This window comes from Patella vulgata, chromosome 4 (assembly GCF_932274485.2).
Source record: "Patella vulgata chromosome 4, xgPatVulg1.2, whole genome shotgun sequence".
Classification (NCBI taxonomy): Eukaryota; Metazoa; Mollusca; class Gastropoda; family Patellidae; genus Patella; species Patella vulgata.
This window is the reverse complement of record NC_065882.2, coordinates 1950952-1964710: the sequence shown is the minus strand read 5'-3', so window position 1 is coordinate 1964710 and position 13759 is coordinate 1950952. Positions and strand designations below refer to the sequence as shown.

General features: G+C 37.2%; 1 protein-coding gene across 1 annotated transcript in view; it reads right to left on the bottom strand.

Moving 5' to 3' along the window:
• Positions 1–13759, bottom strand: part of LOC126817722 (fibrillin-2) — a 104658-nt gene that overhangs the window by 75908 nt on the left and 14991 nt on the right. Inside the window, exons 5-9 of the mRNA XM_056100149.1 lie at positions 11630–11827; positions 9707–9832; positions 9009–9134; positions 3744–3899; positions 1783–1947 (exon numbers count right to left, since the gene is read on the bottom strand). Of these exons, the coding sequence (XP_055956124.1) occupies positions 1783–1947; positions 3744–3899; positions 9009–9134; positions 9707–9832; positions 11630–11827 (771 nt within the window). The remainder of the gene's footprint in view (positions 1–1782; positions 1948–3743; positions 3900–9008; positions 9135–9706; positions 9833–11629; positions 11828–13759) is intronic.

Below are 13759 nucleotides of genomic sequence, written 5' to 3'. Positions count from 1 at the left end.
ATAAAGCGCTGACAGTTCTCACTATAATACTAGTTCAAAAATAGATAAATGTACTCCAATTCGCTAAATAGCGCATTTAGATAACATTTCAAGCCTAAAGAAAGACCTGCAATAGGCAGATTTATCTCTTGCATAATGTATGTTTAAGTTCTAACCATAATGTATGTTTAAGTTCTAACCATAATGTATGTTTAAGTTCTAACCATAATGTATGTTTAAGAAATTGTAAGTTGAGTAAAAACTAAGTGAAAGCGTTATGCTAGAAAATTAGAACTATTCTACACATGCGCGTTAATCAACAAGTCAAGTTCATTCTACAAATCATTTACTCAACGTGAGAGAGAGAGAGAGAGAGAGAGAGAGAGAGAGGGTTTAACGTCCACTCGACACAAACTAGGTCATTTCGGGACTAACATATGGTTTAATTTTATTTCAATAATTCGCTTGTGCGTAGGGGTCTTTAGCAGTGGGAGGAAACCGGAGGACCCGGAGAAAACCCACGAGGATGGACAGGCGACCCTACTCCTTGTCACGTATAACCGGGGATTCGAAACCACGCCAGTTGTGACTCAATGACAGGCCTTATGATACAGCGCGCACATGCTAACCATTCGGCCATCCAACCCCCCTTTACTCAACGTATCCAATGTTGTGACATATTTTACATGAAAACATATTAACATATTTAACACAGAATATTCTAAAAAAAAAATTGTTCTAAATGAATAAATCAAAGTGGTGTTTTTAAAAATGAACTTCAGTTCAAGAATTACAGCCATGTGGTGTAACATATTTCATGCCTCAAGTAATAATTATAATGGTTTCAAGGGGGTTGTTTAAGTGCGCTGACTCTCGTATTTAGTCATACATGGAATATATGTCTAAACGGTAGCACAGCAACAAATGGAGTGTTTTTTCTGAATGACTGGCACATGGCCGCACATGTAATTGAACTAAACCGGAAATCCAGTTGTACCATTTCCTAGTGAAATCTAAGGTCAAAGTATAGCCAACAATAACACTAGTCAATTATAAATTAAATTCCTTCAAGAATTGAACGATACATAAGAATTTTGGTTCTCATCAATTCGTGAATCGTGCTTGAAGAATCATATTCTTCCGTTACATTCTCGGAATTAGGTTGTTTTTTTTTTTTGGGGGGGGGGGGGTTGTGAAGGAATAATTAAAACAATTGAAAACATAGCGTTGCCAGGCAATGAATAATTACAGATAGTCGACTTTTAAAGAGGGCCTTCAAGTTTTCGTGTTCACGGTCAATAACTCCATATATAATTGATGGGCGTTTGAATTTCGAGAAGTTTGATTAGTTAATTTTAAATACTGTAGAGGGTCAGACCTAAATATTAAGGCCATCTGCAGATTTCGTCAAGGTCACGAGATGTAAACAGGGCTAGGGCACGTGATTGTGTGCCGAGGATTGTGGGTTAGGGTTGGGATTAGCGCTTAGCCCTGTTTACATTTCGTGACCTTTGACCAAGCTTAAAGTTGACCTTATCAAATAGATCTAACCCAACTGTAGATCGTTTACAAAATGTCGGTGGCAAGGGAAGTAACTCTATGAAAAATAGTTGCATACGGACGGGTCTGGGGAACGACGATGTCGATATACCATAGTATGCTCAAGGGGAGTAACTCGCTGCGGAATCTCTCTGAACTCAAAAGAGTTAACAAGAGTTGTGGACGGAGTAACGAAAAACGAAAATATATCAAAAATAATTATTATTCTCATTGGTCGAACAAGATCAATAAATGAATTCTTACCTATACAGTTGCCTGCTTGATGTCTGAAACCCCGATTACATTCACAACGAAACGAGTCAGCAGTATCCACACATCGGCCATTTTGACATAATTTATCAAACATGGCACATTCGTCAACTGGTCGGGTTAGGGGTTCTGTACTTTCGCATATTCTCTTGTAAGCATCTGAAAGAACAACGTGTAAAAATTATGATATGCTTTGGTTATGGTTAAAGCTATTTGTTAAGGTCAGCTTAATTTTTGTCAAGGTCGCTGAGATGTAAATAAGGTTAGGGCACGTAATTGTAGGTTAGGGTTAGGGTAAGCATTGGGACTAGCCCTGTTTACATCTTGTGCCTATGACGAAAAATTGAGCTGGCCTTATCATTTAGCACTATACCTTTGGTTATAGTTTATGTATCCATTCACACGATTTCATATAAAGAGCCCTGGGGAAGAACGATCTAAGTCACTTTTTCAACGAACCCCATTTAATGGTGCCATCCGGTAGCAAATTGTATAAGCTTTCTGTAGAACAATCAATTTCAGGTAAAAACGATCGGAGTCACATCGAACCGAGGCCCTTCTGAAATGGCCTCCCGGACAATTACAAGTCCATCGTACCCTTTATTTGACCGTAATTAAGCTGAAAAGTGGAAGTTAGTTGTTGTACTGTTAATTATGATTCGTATTAAACGTCATTTTGAAGTTGTAATTAAACCCACTCGTTGTTATGTTCGCGTCAAGCATTCTCGTCCAAAAGTCTGTTTTGCTTTTATGCGAATAGACAAAAAAGTGACCTAGATCGTTCTTCCCCTGAACTCTTATTGTGATCTACAATATCATTCTGTTGCTGTTTATGTACACTCCCTATCTGTCTTGTATTATAATGTCAAAAATAAAATTGTCGACGTGACTGTTTAGTTTTGTTTTGCGATCAATTATCAACAACTCAGTCCATTTTTTTATGAAATCGTTTACAGTTTGTAGATTATATGTAGACACAGATCCTATTCCGTTTCAATTTTTATAGTTCAAAATTTCGTTTTACTTGGATCTTGAAGAGTTGACCCGCGTTCTGGATGATGTGAGGGGTTAGCCAATGACACGGTCTTTTACGGCGAGTTTTTGCCATACTGCACGCAGCGATCCATCTATTTATAGTTCAAAATTTCGTTTTACTTGTCTTTACTACACTAGGATCTTGAAGAGTAGTTATATAACCCTCGTTCTGGATGATGTGATGTCAAAGGAACTGTGGGTAACCCACTAAAAACACCAGCGCTGATTGGTTAATGAAATGCCTGACGTCATAGGGTCTAATGCCGGTCGTATGACCTCTGACGCGAGCTTCCACTACAACTAGTCAGATCTTCATGTAGTGTAGGTCATCGGAAGTATAAAAAAGAGAAACGAAATATAGATCTGTGTTTTAATCTGATTGATTTAGAATAGGCTTATTTAGATCGACAAGAAAAATTTTTCAAAAATATCTTATAGTATCCTTGAAGCGATTTGACTTATCAGTTATGCCAAGGATGTTCAAATTAGATTGTACAAAACATTTCGGGGGTTTGGATGACCGAATGGTTAGCACGTTCGTGCTGTATCATAAGGCCTGTCATTGAGTCAACTTGCGTGGTTTTGAATCCCCAGTTGTACGTGACAAGGAGTAGGGTCGCCTGTCCAACCTCGTGGGTTTTCTCCGGGTCCTCCGGTGTCCTCCCACTGGTAAAGACTCCTACGCGCAAGCGAATTATTGAAATAAAATTAAGCCATATGTTAGTCCCGAAATGACCTAGTTTGTGTCGAGTGGACGTTAAACCCCATCTCTCTCTCTCTATCTCTCTCTTTAACATTTCTTTACTTGTCCATCACTTTATGCAATAATTTTGGTTTTATTGACATAAATGCTCTCTTGTCGGATCTTGACGGTGAATATAGCTCTAGATACAAAGTCTTCTTTATTCTAGTTTAGTTACCTTGGCCTGGTAATGGACATGGCTGACAGAATTCTTCACCTTGTCCCCAACCTTTACCAATAGAACAACAACAATCTTTTAATGATGTTCTTTCAGCTATCCTGTTCTGGCAATTCAGGTTTACTACATTGGTATAACAAAAGCCTTGCTGAATACCTGAAAAAGATGGAGAGGGTACATGAATTATTATTCATTATTTTAGGTAGAGGGAATAAATTTGTCAGTCAGTATTGTACAGTCATAGCCAAAACGCTTTTTACTCTCTATCCATGGTTGCATCATAAAATTGGTTTTAACGTCTTACTATTCTGCTTCGACTGGGCTAATGAACAGTCGCACTCCGACAGTGGCGCTACGGCCTGCTCTTATATCGATTTTGACCTGCTAAAGGATCGTTTACATGCACGCTAATGTGTACATGGGATCTCGGTTTTTCATTCCATTCGAAAGAATATACGCCCTCTGACAAGTGGGAATCACGCCGGAACATCCCTATGAACTTCCTTGACAAACAATCAGCTCGAACGCGGGAACTCTAGATTGGCGAGCCAACGTCTTGCTCACCGAGCCATGGAGTTAACAAATATGGTTATCTTTAATGGAGCGATAGTCTGTTGCTGGAAGCCCCGTTAACTTTAACATGGAGTTAACTTGGTGTTGTATTTAACGAAGGTGCTGAGCTCCGTTATCTGTTTAACGATGTAATTAGTTGGTTATCCGTCGAAGTATACCCTTAGCAAAAATTCCTATAGATTACCAGTGTAGTTTTCTATAGAATTCTATAGTACATGCTAGACGGTTGGGCAATGGGGGGCTATCCCATTTTCTATAGGATGAAATTCTATAGTATTCTACAGAATTTTGGGGGCTTGTAGGAAATAATGGCCCCAAATATTCTACAGTTTCTGTAATGCAAATCTCATATTTTTTCCTACAGATTTGCGCTAAAATTTCTAAAGGAAAAGATAAAGTATGCTATACTTTTTATGGTGTTTTCTGTAGTAAATTCTACAGTTATCTTTTTGTCTTTAATCAAGTTTTGTGAACAGACTGCACAGTTGTCCCACAGTCTTCAGTTTCTTGTTAATACTAACTATGAATCTGTTATACATTGGATTTAAAATTTTAAAATTCAGCCAATGAACAAACAGTCTTATTTTGGATTAACTTTAATCAGTCCGTTAGCTAACGGATAATGAAACTGACTTACCAGCAACAGAAATTTAATAGACCGTTAACAAACAACACGTTAGCAAGATAACGGATCTTTAAAATAACTTAGTTTTGAGCAACCGGCCCCTGGACTATAAAATGTCCCTTTAAAAATGCTTATAAATTTATTTTCCATTCTACAACGGAGACAGACGTCTACCACGTGTGATATAAATTATTTGCATAAATAAAATAACATGCTTTTAAAGTATTTGATTTCATTCATATGGTGTACACGAGGGGGTGAGGTCATCTTCTATACTTCAATTTCTGTGGCTTATTCCATTTAAAACAAGGAGACGTGGTGGCTTAGTGAACTGACTCGCTAGAGTGGAGGTCTCGGGTTCGCTCCCGGTGATGGCAGAGAAAATTTCACGGGGTTTTCCGACGTGGTTTCCAATTGTGAGCGGTGCAGCGTGAAGGGGCCTTACAGGGACAGCTGTCTAGTCGTTTGGATGGGACGACAAACCGAGGTTCCATGTACACGTAAATAAAACCTAGACAGATACTACAGTAGGCCGTACCGCCGCTGCCCGGCACAATTTGGGCCTTAACACATTGTAAGGCGTATGCCCGTCTACATTACCCCAGTCGGAGCAGAAAAGTAGGATGTTAAACCCATTTCATTTCATTTCAAACACAATTATCGTATCAAGCTGTTTATTAATCTGGTCGTTTTACAAGGGATACTTAACGTGCTACCAACAGGAAAACATGGGATATCGGTTTCTTGCCCCATCGGACAACCTGATTCTTTGTCAGAACCTCTGTCATGCACCATTGGGAACCAGGTTGGACAATCCGAAAAGCATGGAATTCGAACTCACGGCCGTTTTACTTATCAAACCAGTGCCTTACTCCTCGAGACCCCGTGTCCATCGGAATTTACGAAACCTCGCTTTAAGAAATGAAATGAAAAAAATGGTGTTTAACGTCCTATACTGTGATCTGCTTCAACTATAGGCCATACAGGGTGCCATGAGGAACATTTTGCCCGGACAGCGGCGCTACAGTCTATTCTTATATCGAATTCCATCTGTCAAGGGATCTTTTACATGCGTACACGGGACCCTCACTTTAAGCCCGAGTTAAACATGAATAAGCCGAATGGTTAGCACGTGCGCGCTCTATCACAAGGCCTGTCATTGAGTCAACTGGCGTGGTTTCAAATCTCCGGTTGTACGTGACAAGGAGTGGGGTTTTCTCCGGGTCCTCCGGTTTCCTCCTACTGCTAAAGACCCCTACAAGCAAGCGAATTATTGAAATAAAATTTTTAAAAAACAATATGTTAGTCCCGAAATGACCTAGTCTGTGTCGGATGGACGTTAAACTCCATTTCTCTCTCTCTCTAAGTATAGACCAGAATAAGCCATGGACCCTCGCTTTAAGCCCAATGAATAAGCCATGAATATAAACCAGACGTGTTTACACGGAACCCTCGCTTTAAGCCTTGGTTAACCATGAATAAATCTAGTATATAAATCAGACAGGCGACCCTACTCTTTGTCACGTACAACCAGGCAATCGAAACCACACCAGTTGACAGCACGCGCTAACCATTGGGTTATCTGTACACGGTACCCTTGCTTTAAGTCTGGGTTAAACATGAATAAGCCTAGTACATAAACCAGACATGATAATCGTAAAACTAGATGTATATTAATTTATTTTAAAATAACTCAAATATTTATATAATATGTCATAATATTTATAAGAACATTTGACAGGAAGTTATATCGGTTATATCAGAACTCGGGGAAACACCGTGTGCGGTTAAATGTTTATGTATATATATATAATATATCTATATATATATATTTGAAACTTTGAAAGGTATGTTTTAAGTGTCATTCGTGACATTAATCGCATGATCTCATAGATAACGAATATATATCAAAGATCCAGTTGCGCTATTTTGAATTTTAAAACCATTTTAACAAATTAAAAACACGTGTATAATAATAGACTTTAATACATGGATTACATGACGTAGTGGGCAATCATTTCCTATCAATGAATACATGTGCTTTATTTCCGTTGCTTATAGACTTGTTCAGACTAATAAAATACCGTATGTCTAGTTGATCGAATGGAATGAACAGATTTTAGTCCAATACTGACTTCGGTATTAATTTGAAATTAAATGGGTGGGGCTCGCGTTGTATCATAAGGTCTGTCATTGAGTCAACTGCCGTGGTTTCCATTCCCCGGATGTACGTTTCAAGGAGTAGGGTCGTCTGTCCCACCTCGTGGGTTTTCTCCGGGTCCTTTGGTTTCCTCTCATTGCTAAAGACCCCTACTATTATTTCGGTCAGGAAGAAGTCACGGTAGCTAAGTGAGTAAGACGCTGGCTCGCTATCTTGAAGGTTCGAGAAAGTTTATCGGGATTTTCCGACGTGGTTTCCCCTTATCAGTGATGCAGGACGGAGGGACTGACAAGGACAGCTGTCTAGTCGTTCGGGTGGGACGAAAAATCGAAGTCTACGCACTGGCGTACACGTAAAAGATCCCTTGGCAGTTGTAATTCGATATAAGACTAAGCCATAGTGTCGCTGGCCGGACAAAATTTCCCTCATAGCACACTGTATGGCGTATGCCCGTCTTCATTAGCCCAGTCGGAACAGAACAGTAGGACGTTAAACCCCATTTCATTTCATTTCGTATGCCAGGACTTCTTATCACGTGATGGTATATACGGGACCTCGTTTGTTTTGTTTTTAACTCATACGATATGGGTGGCGGACCAGCGCTATTCTCACCGAACTACTTGTTCGGTGTGGAACGCTAAACACAGTTCTATATTGTTTTTACACTCGCATTATTTTGTCGCTGTTTCAGAAAGGTAGGGTTCTAAAACTAATTTCAGTTCATTTCATTACAGAACAATGCCGTAAGATCAAAACTCGTTCCGCATAATAAAACACGGAGAAATGCCGACGACCTTATCGGACCTGACCTCCTATTTCCAACCGAATTATCGCTAAAGGTTTCGCCTAAAACGCAATTATTGTATCCGTCCTGGATCGCCATTAAAACACACCGGATCTTGCTATTTTCTTTCTTGATAACTTACTTTTCACAAAACAATATCGTTTCTAATTTGACCTTTTATTTCGTCGGAAACACCAAATATCCAAGTATTTCCCGCTCGTTTTGAGCACATCTGTAAGTCATTTAAGACCTAGAGAACTGTAGATTCATTTCTGGGATTCTTGGTTCTTGGATGGGTGGGGACTTGTGAAAATATACACAGTCTTATAATTGGGTCGTATTAGTAAAACAATATGTGCACTGAATGACCTTTGGTCAACGTTAGAACTTGACCAATTTTCTTTTGAAAACTGTAACAACTGACCAAGACGAGGGCATTCGACATTAAAGGACGGAAAAGATCTTTCGTTCGTAAAATGATTACGATTATTTATAATTGTTTGAGGTTTAATATGAATAGCGGTGTATATGTTGAATTTATGTGTGGTTTAAAGTTCGAGAGCGAGACATTATATGTCAATACATTACGCAATGTCTTAAGCTCGAGACCATTACACCACTTCAAATACAAACACCCGCGCCTGCTTTGCGATGAAATACCGCACGCGGGTCCAAAATTTTAACTAGTATAAATAATGTACGCTTGGCACATTGAACTTTATTTGGAATAATGGCACGCCAACATCAAAGGATGACGTCACATCTGTATTTTAAATGTAATCCAATGCACGAGGAATACCACCATGGCTAACTTAACAGTATCAAAACTTTATCTAAATTATTGCCAGTCGTTCAGGGGAAATAATCCTAAAATCTGATTGTTCATTGGCTGCGGACTAAAGTCAGTGTATAAAATGCAGATATTGACCAATAAAAAGACTGTATTATTTAGTTTAAGTTTTCTTCAACAAGGCCCCAGTTGATGAAAAGTCAAGATAATATTTCTGAACCCTGGCTATTCTCAAAATCCGATACCCATAAAACAAAAGTCTACATTAACAATAATGAAGTTCCGTGGTAAGTCTGTTTAACAATCCATGCATATGATTATTAAAGGCTTACTTGTGCATCTTGATCGATCAGGTGAAGCCTCATATCCCGGTGGACAAGTACAGAAATAACTCCCTTCTGTATTGGTACATTGTCCAACACCGCATATAGACGGGTTAGCTTTACATTCATTTATATCTGAAAAATAACAACAAATATATAATTATCATATTAAAAATAGGTTAACATACAACAATATTATTGGGAGATATTAATGGTAGGCCGGTTGGGGACATTCGGGAATTTCCGACGGTTAGTGGGACCGAAGTTGTGTCTACAATGGCCTCTTTATTTAAATGAGCATTTTGGGGGAATACCAACCCTAACCCTAACCTTTTTAAGAGGGGTAAAAGGTAAATTGGATCCAAGTTCAGTCTTCTAAAAAGGGTTAGGCTTGGTATTTCTTCAAAATACTCATTTATGGGAATGGAATCGGCAATCATCGGAATTTCCCGAACATCCCGAACCGGCCTACAATTAGCATCTCCCAATAGTATTACTACATGAACCAGGAACCGCGCACGGCGTCTCCGTTGCCATCTTGGAATTGTGACGTCATCTTTCATAACTGGTCAAAACTAATAACAAAAAAGCTGGACCTTTTTTTAATTTTTGAGAAGTAATGGATTTGGATTTTTTTATAGAATAAAAAGAAAGATTAAATTCGATTGAAAACATCTTAAATTATAATATATAGTCTTTCCACTGACCTTCACAGACTTGTGTTATTGGGTTTTGAATTTGTCCTTCTTTACATCCACATCTATAAGATCCTAGCGTGTTCACACAGTTACCGCCCACACATAATCCTGGTATAGCCTTACACTCATTTACATCTTAATAAAACAAATATATTAAAATAATATCATAATACCTTGGTACAGCTTTATACATTTTAACAAAAACAACAAATATATAAATATCATAATGTTTATGTTTATTGAATTTGATATAGCGCTCATTATAACATCTTCGATGTATTCAATGGCGCTTTCCATGAACAGTATATATATATATATATATATATATATATATATACACACACACACACGCACACACACACACACACACACACACACATAAATTAAATTAAATAAACACATAATACAAATTGTTATTTGCAGAATGTTTTTTGAAATAGATATGTTTTTAAAGTCTTCTTAAAAGTTTCCTAAGAAGGACACTCTTTTAGATTTCGCAATACCTTAGTATAGCCTTACACTCATTAACATATTAACAAAAACATCATGATTAGCAGTTAGCAGTGCCGGATATAGATAAAGAAAGGCCTTAGGCCCCTCCCATTCCCCGATGTTTTAAACACAATTGAGCAGAGACGAGAATGATGTCGGAAGTTTGAGACTACTGTGCGTATAAGAAAGGCTTCTGACAGTGTCAAAAATATTATACACCTTGCCCAGATACCTCTTTCATCTTGAGGACCTAGGCTTAAGCCTAACATGCCTATAGGTAAATACGGCACTAGTACGGCTAAATCTATTTGTTAAGGCCAGCTCAATTTTCGTCAAGGTCGCTGAGATGTAAATCAGATTAGGCCACGTGATTGGTGGCGAGATTGTAGGTTAGGGTAGGTCTAGGGTTAGGGTTGGGATTAGCGCTAGCCCTGTTTACATCTCGTGACCTTTGCCCAAACTTGAAGTTGACCTTATTAAATAGACCTAACCGACTAGCAGTTGGTTTCATAATGCATGGCCTTCACATACAACATAATGGCACCTGAAAGCACGGACAGATACTTTAAAGCCAGTGGTCATCATTGTGAGATTTTGAATATCTTGTAAAATGAAGTGGATTTTCTAAAAAGAATATCAGTCTAATTATTATTCAGTTCCGTTCAGCACAAACAAGGATAAGATTAATTTAAAATTGTCACCATTTAACATCATCAGCCCCCTACAAAAGCGCCAGCAGAACCTTGCATGGTTTCGGTAAAATCGTTTGATTCGATTTTAATCCAATCCGCTGGATTATGTATTGTTCCTAAATTGTTTTGTCTTCTAAATTAAATGTTAAATAATCAGATTAGATTTCAGAGTAGATTTCAGAGTAATGAAAACAGACATGTGACGTTAGATATTGTCCCAAATATTTAAATGAAGATCACATCCTTAATAGTTAGTGCAGGGGGGCTGCACCACACAAAATTTCCTCAAAAACAAATACAAGGACAAAACATCATACTCAGAAAAAAACACAAACAGACAAACAATTCAAAACAAGTGAATAGATCCGGGGGCTAGCCGTAAGCGTCCACAATTGTTTTACAAGATTTCTATACAATGGCCATTTTAACTCTAGTGATATCCAGATCGAATATTGATTACAGAGATTAAATATTTGATTAAAAACAAACACTGAAAGAATCCACATGAACTTTAAAGCAATCTGGTTAAAACACAGATCCTATTTCGTTTCGTTTTTATAGTTCAAAATTTCGTTTTACTTGTCTTTATTACACTAGCAGTGTAGGCCATCGAAGGTATAAGAAAACAAAACGAAACGAAATAGGATCTGTGTTTTAATCAGATTGACTTTAAAGCGCTTTAGTTAAACAACTTCTGTGTTGACTGATTAATGGTTGACTGATATCATAATTTAAATGGTGCACGTACCTTGACATGTGTTGGTTTCAGGGTTTGGAATGTAGCCCCGTCTACACGGGTGACGTTGAGCTGGACATTGTTCACAAGGCTGTCCCCACGCCATACCAATCGTTGAACAGCAGAGGATCTTGGTACACACGACACCAGTTAACTGGCCTCGACACATATTGTCGGAGATCTGTGTGAAACATGGTCCCGTGCGATAATCTGAGAATAGAGAATAGTGTCATCATATTATTTATAATAAATCGACATTCGTTAATAGGTATAGAAATCTACCAATATATATATATATATATATATATATATATATATATATATATATATATATATATATATATATATATATATATAAGGACTATGATTTAAAAACTAAGAATTAAGAACACTGAATAAAGAGCTGTTTAGTCTTCCATATACTCGTAAATATTCATTTAAAATACATTGTGACGTCACATTAATAATGATGTCATTGTAATAATCATATAAAACATACATTATGCAAGAGGTAAATCTGCCTATTGCAGGTCTTTCTTTAGGCTTGAAATGTTTTCTAAATTATTCATTAAACATTAATAAACGTATCCAGGCCATGATCAACTCTCGATGGCATCGGATTTCTCCGATATTAAACAGATTAGAACAGTTCAGCCAAATTTTGATTTAAGCTAAAAATGGAGCAGCGAGACTTAGCTTCGAACAACCAGTACGGTGGTTGAAATTATTGCACACGTCTTGACAAACCATCAAAGGCTAATATCTTCAGTCACAATAGAGTAATTTGAATGAAATTTTCAAATTATTCATTTTACATTATATATGTTTGACCTATTATAACAAGAATGGTTAGCTCTTTATCTAAATCTTACATAATGTATCTTTAACTGTGTTTCCGTTTGTTCTTTGAAAAAAAGATTAAGAAAATAGAACGTTTGTTCTTTGAAAAAAAGATTAAGAAATAGAACCTTTTGCATTTCAAAATTTCCGCAAATCAAGATACAACATTTGGACACATGATACCCATAATAAGTATAATTGGCGTAGAGATACACACCTTAGACATAGATGTGCATATTAATTAGGAGATTTCAGAACTGAAATAAAGTGTATTTCACAAATAGACCCCTTGACACTTCGCCGAATATATTTAATAAGTAATCACTAGATTTCTAAAGTGTGTGTATGAGTTAGTTGTATTTTACGTCCGCTTCCACCGAGATGATATCGCAGACAATTTCTATATAACGTTTCGGAGTGCTTTATTTATAGGCCTTTATGAGGGACATGAAGTTCACAATGTTTATATCTTCGCTGTGGTAACAATATTATGACATATATCTTATTAGGTTTTTTATAAATTAAATAAGAATATGGACACTTTAACAAAGACTGCACGTGGTTAGGTTTTTATCAATTTATAACAATTTTTGCTGGTTAGTTTTTACAAATTCATAACAATATCGCTGATTTAATATAGTATCAAATTCGTGAAACATTTATTAATATATCGGTCATGCATGCCTCCTGTCACGGCAAATCGAATTTCTAAACTAATTCATCACGTGTTATCAAACGATACACAATTTGTTGACTTCTCTCTTAAAGGTAATCCATACCTATTGTTGGCCACGCGGGGTTTCCCCCCTATTTTATCACCATGCGTACTTAATATGCTAGAAATAATTACAAATAGCTATGAAGGGTGGATTTAAGGGCTTTATCTGTGTAAATTTAGGGCTAGTATCTGACCGACTTATCACGAACCTTTTTTATAGAATACTCTCATTAATCATAATTTGAGCTCAGGATGAACTGATCATTTAATAAACTATCATATAACCCTGAAATTATGGGAAAGGTCACAGGAAGGGTTATATAATCGATTCAAGTTTGTTTTTCAACATCCTGGCTTTCATATGCAGCTGATTCATCATAATAATATCGATAAAATTACATAATCATTAAAAGGTCATTCTGGAAGATTAGATAAAGAGTTGACAGTTTTCGCTATGATACGTGTAGTTGAAAAAATAGATAGCGAAAGTAGAATATGCTGAAAATTTCACTCAAATTGCTCCACTCTGAATCGAAATATTAACTTTTGAATTTTAGGCTAGCCTCGGTCATCATTACGATAAA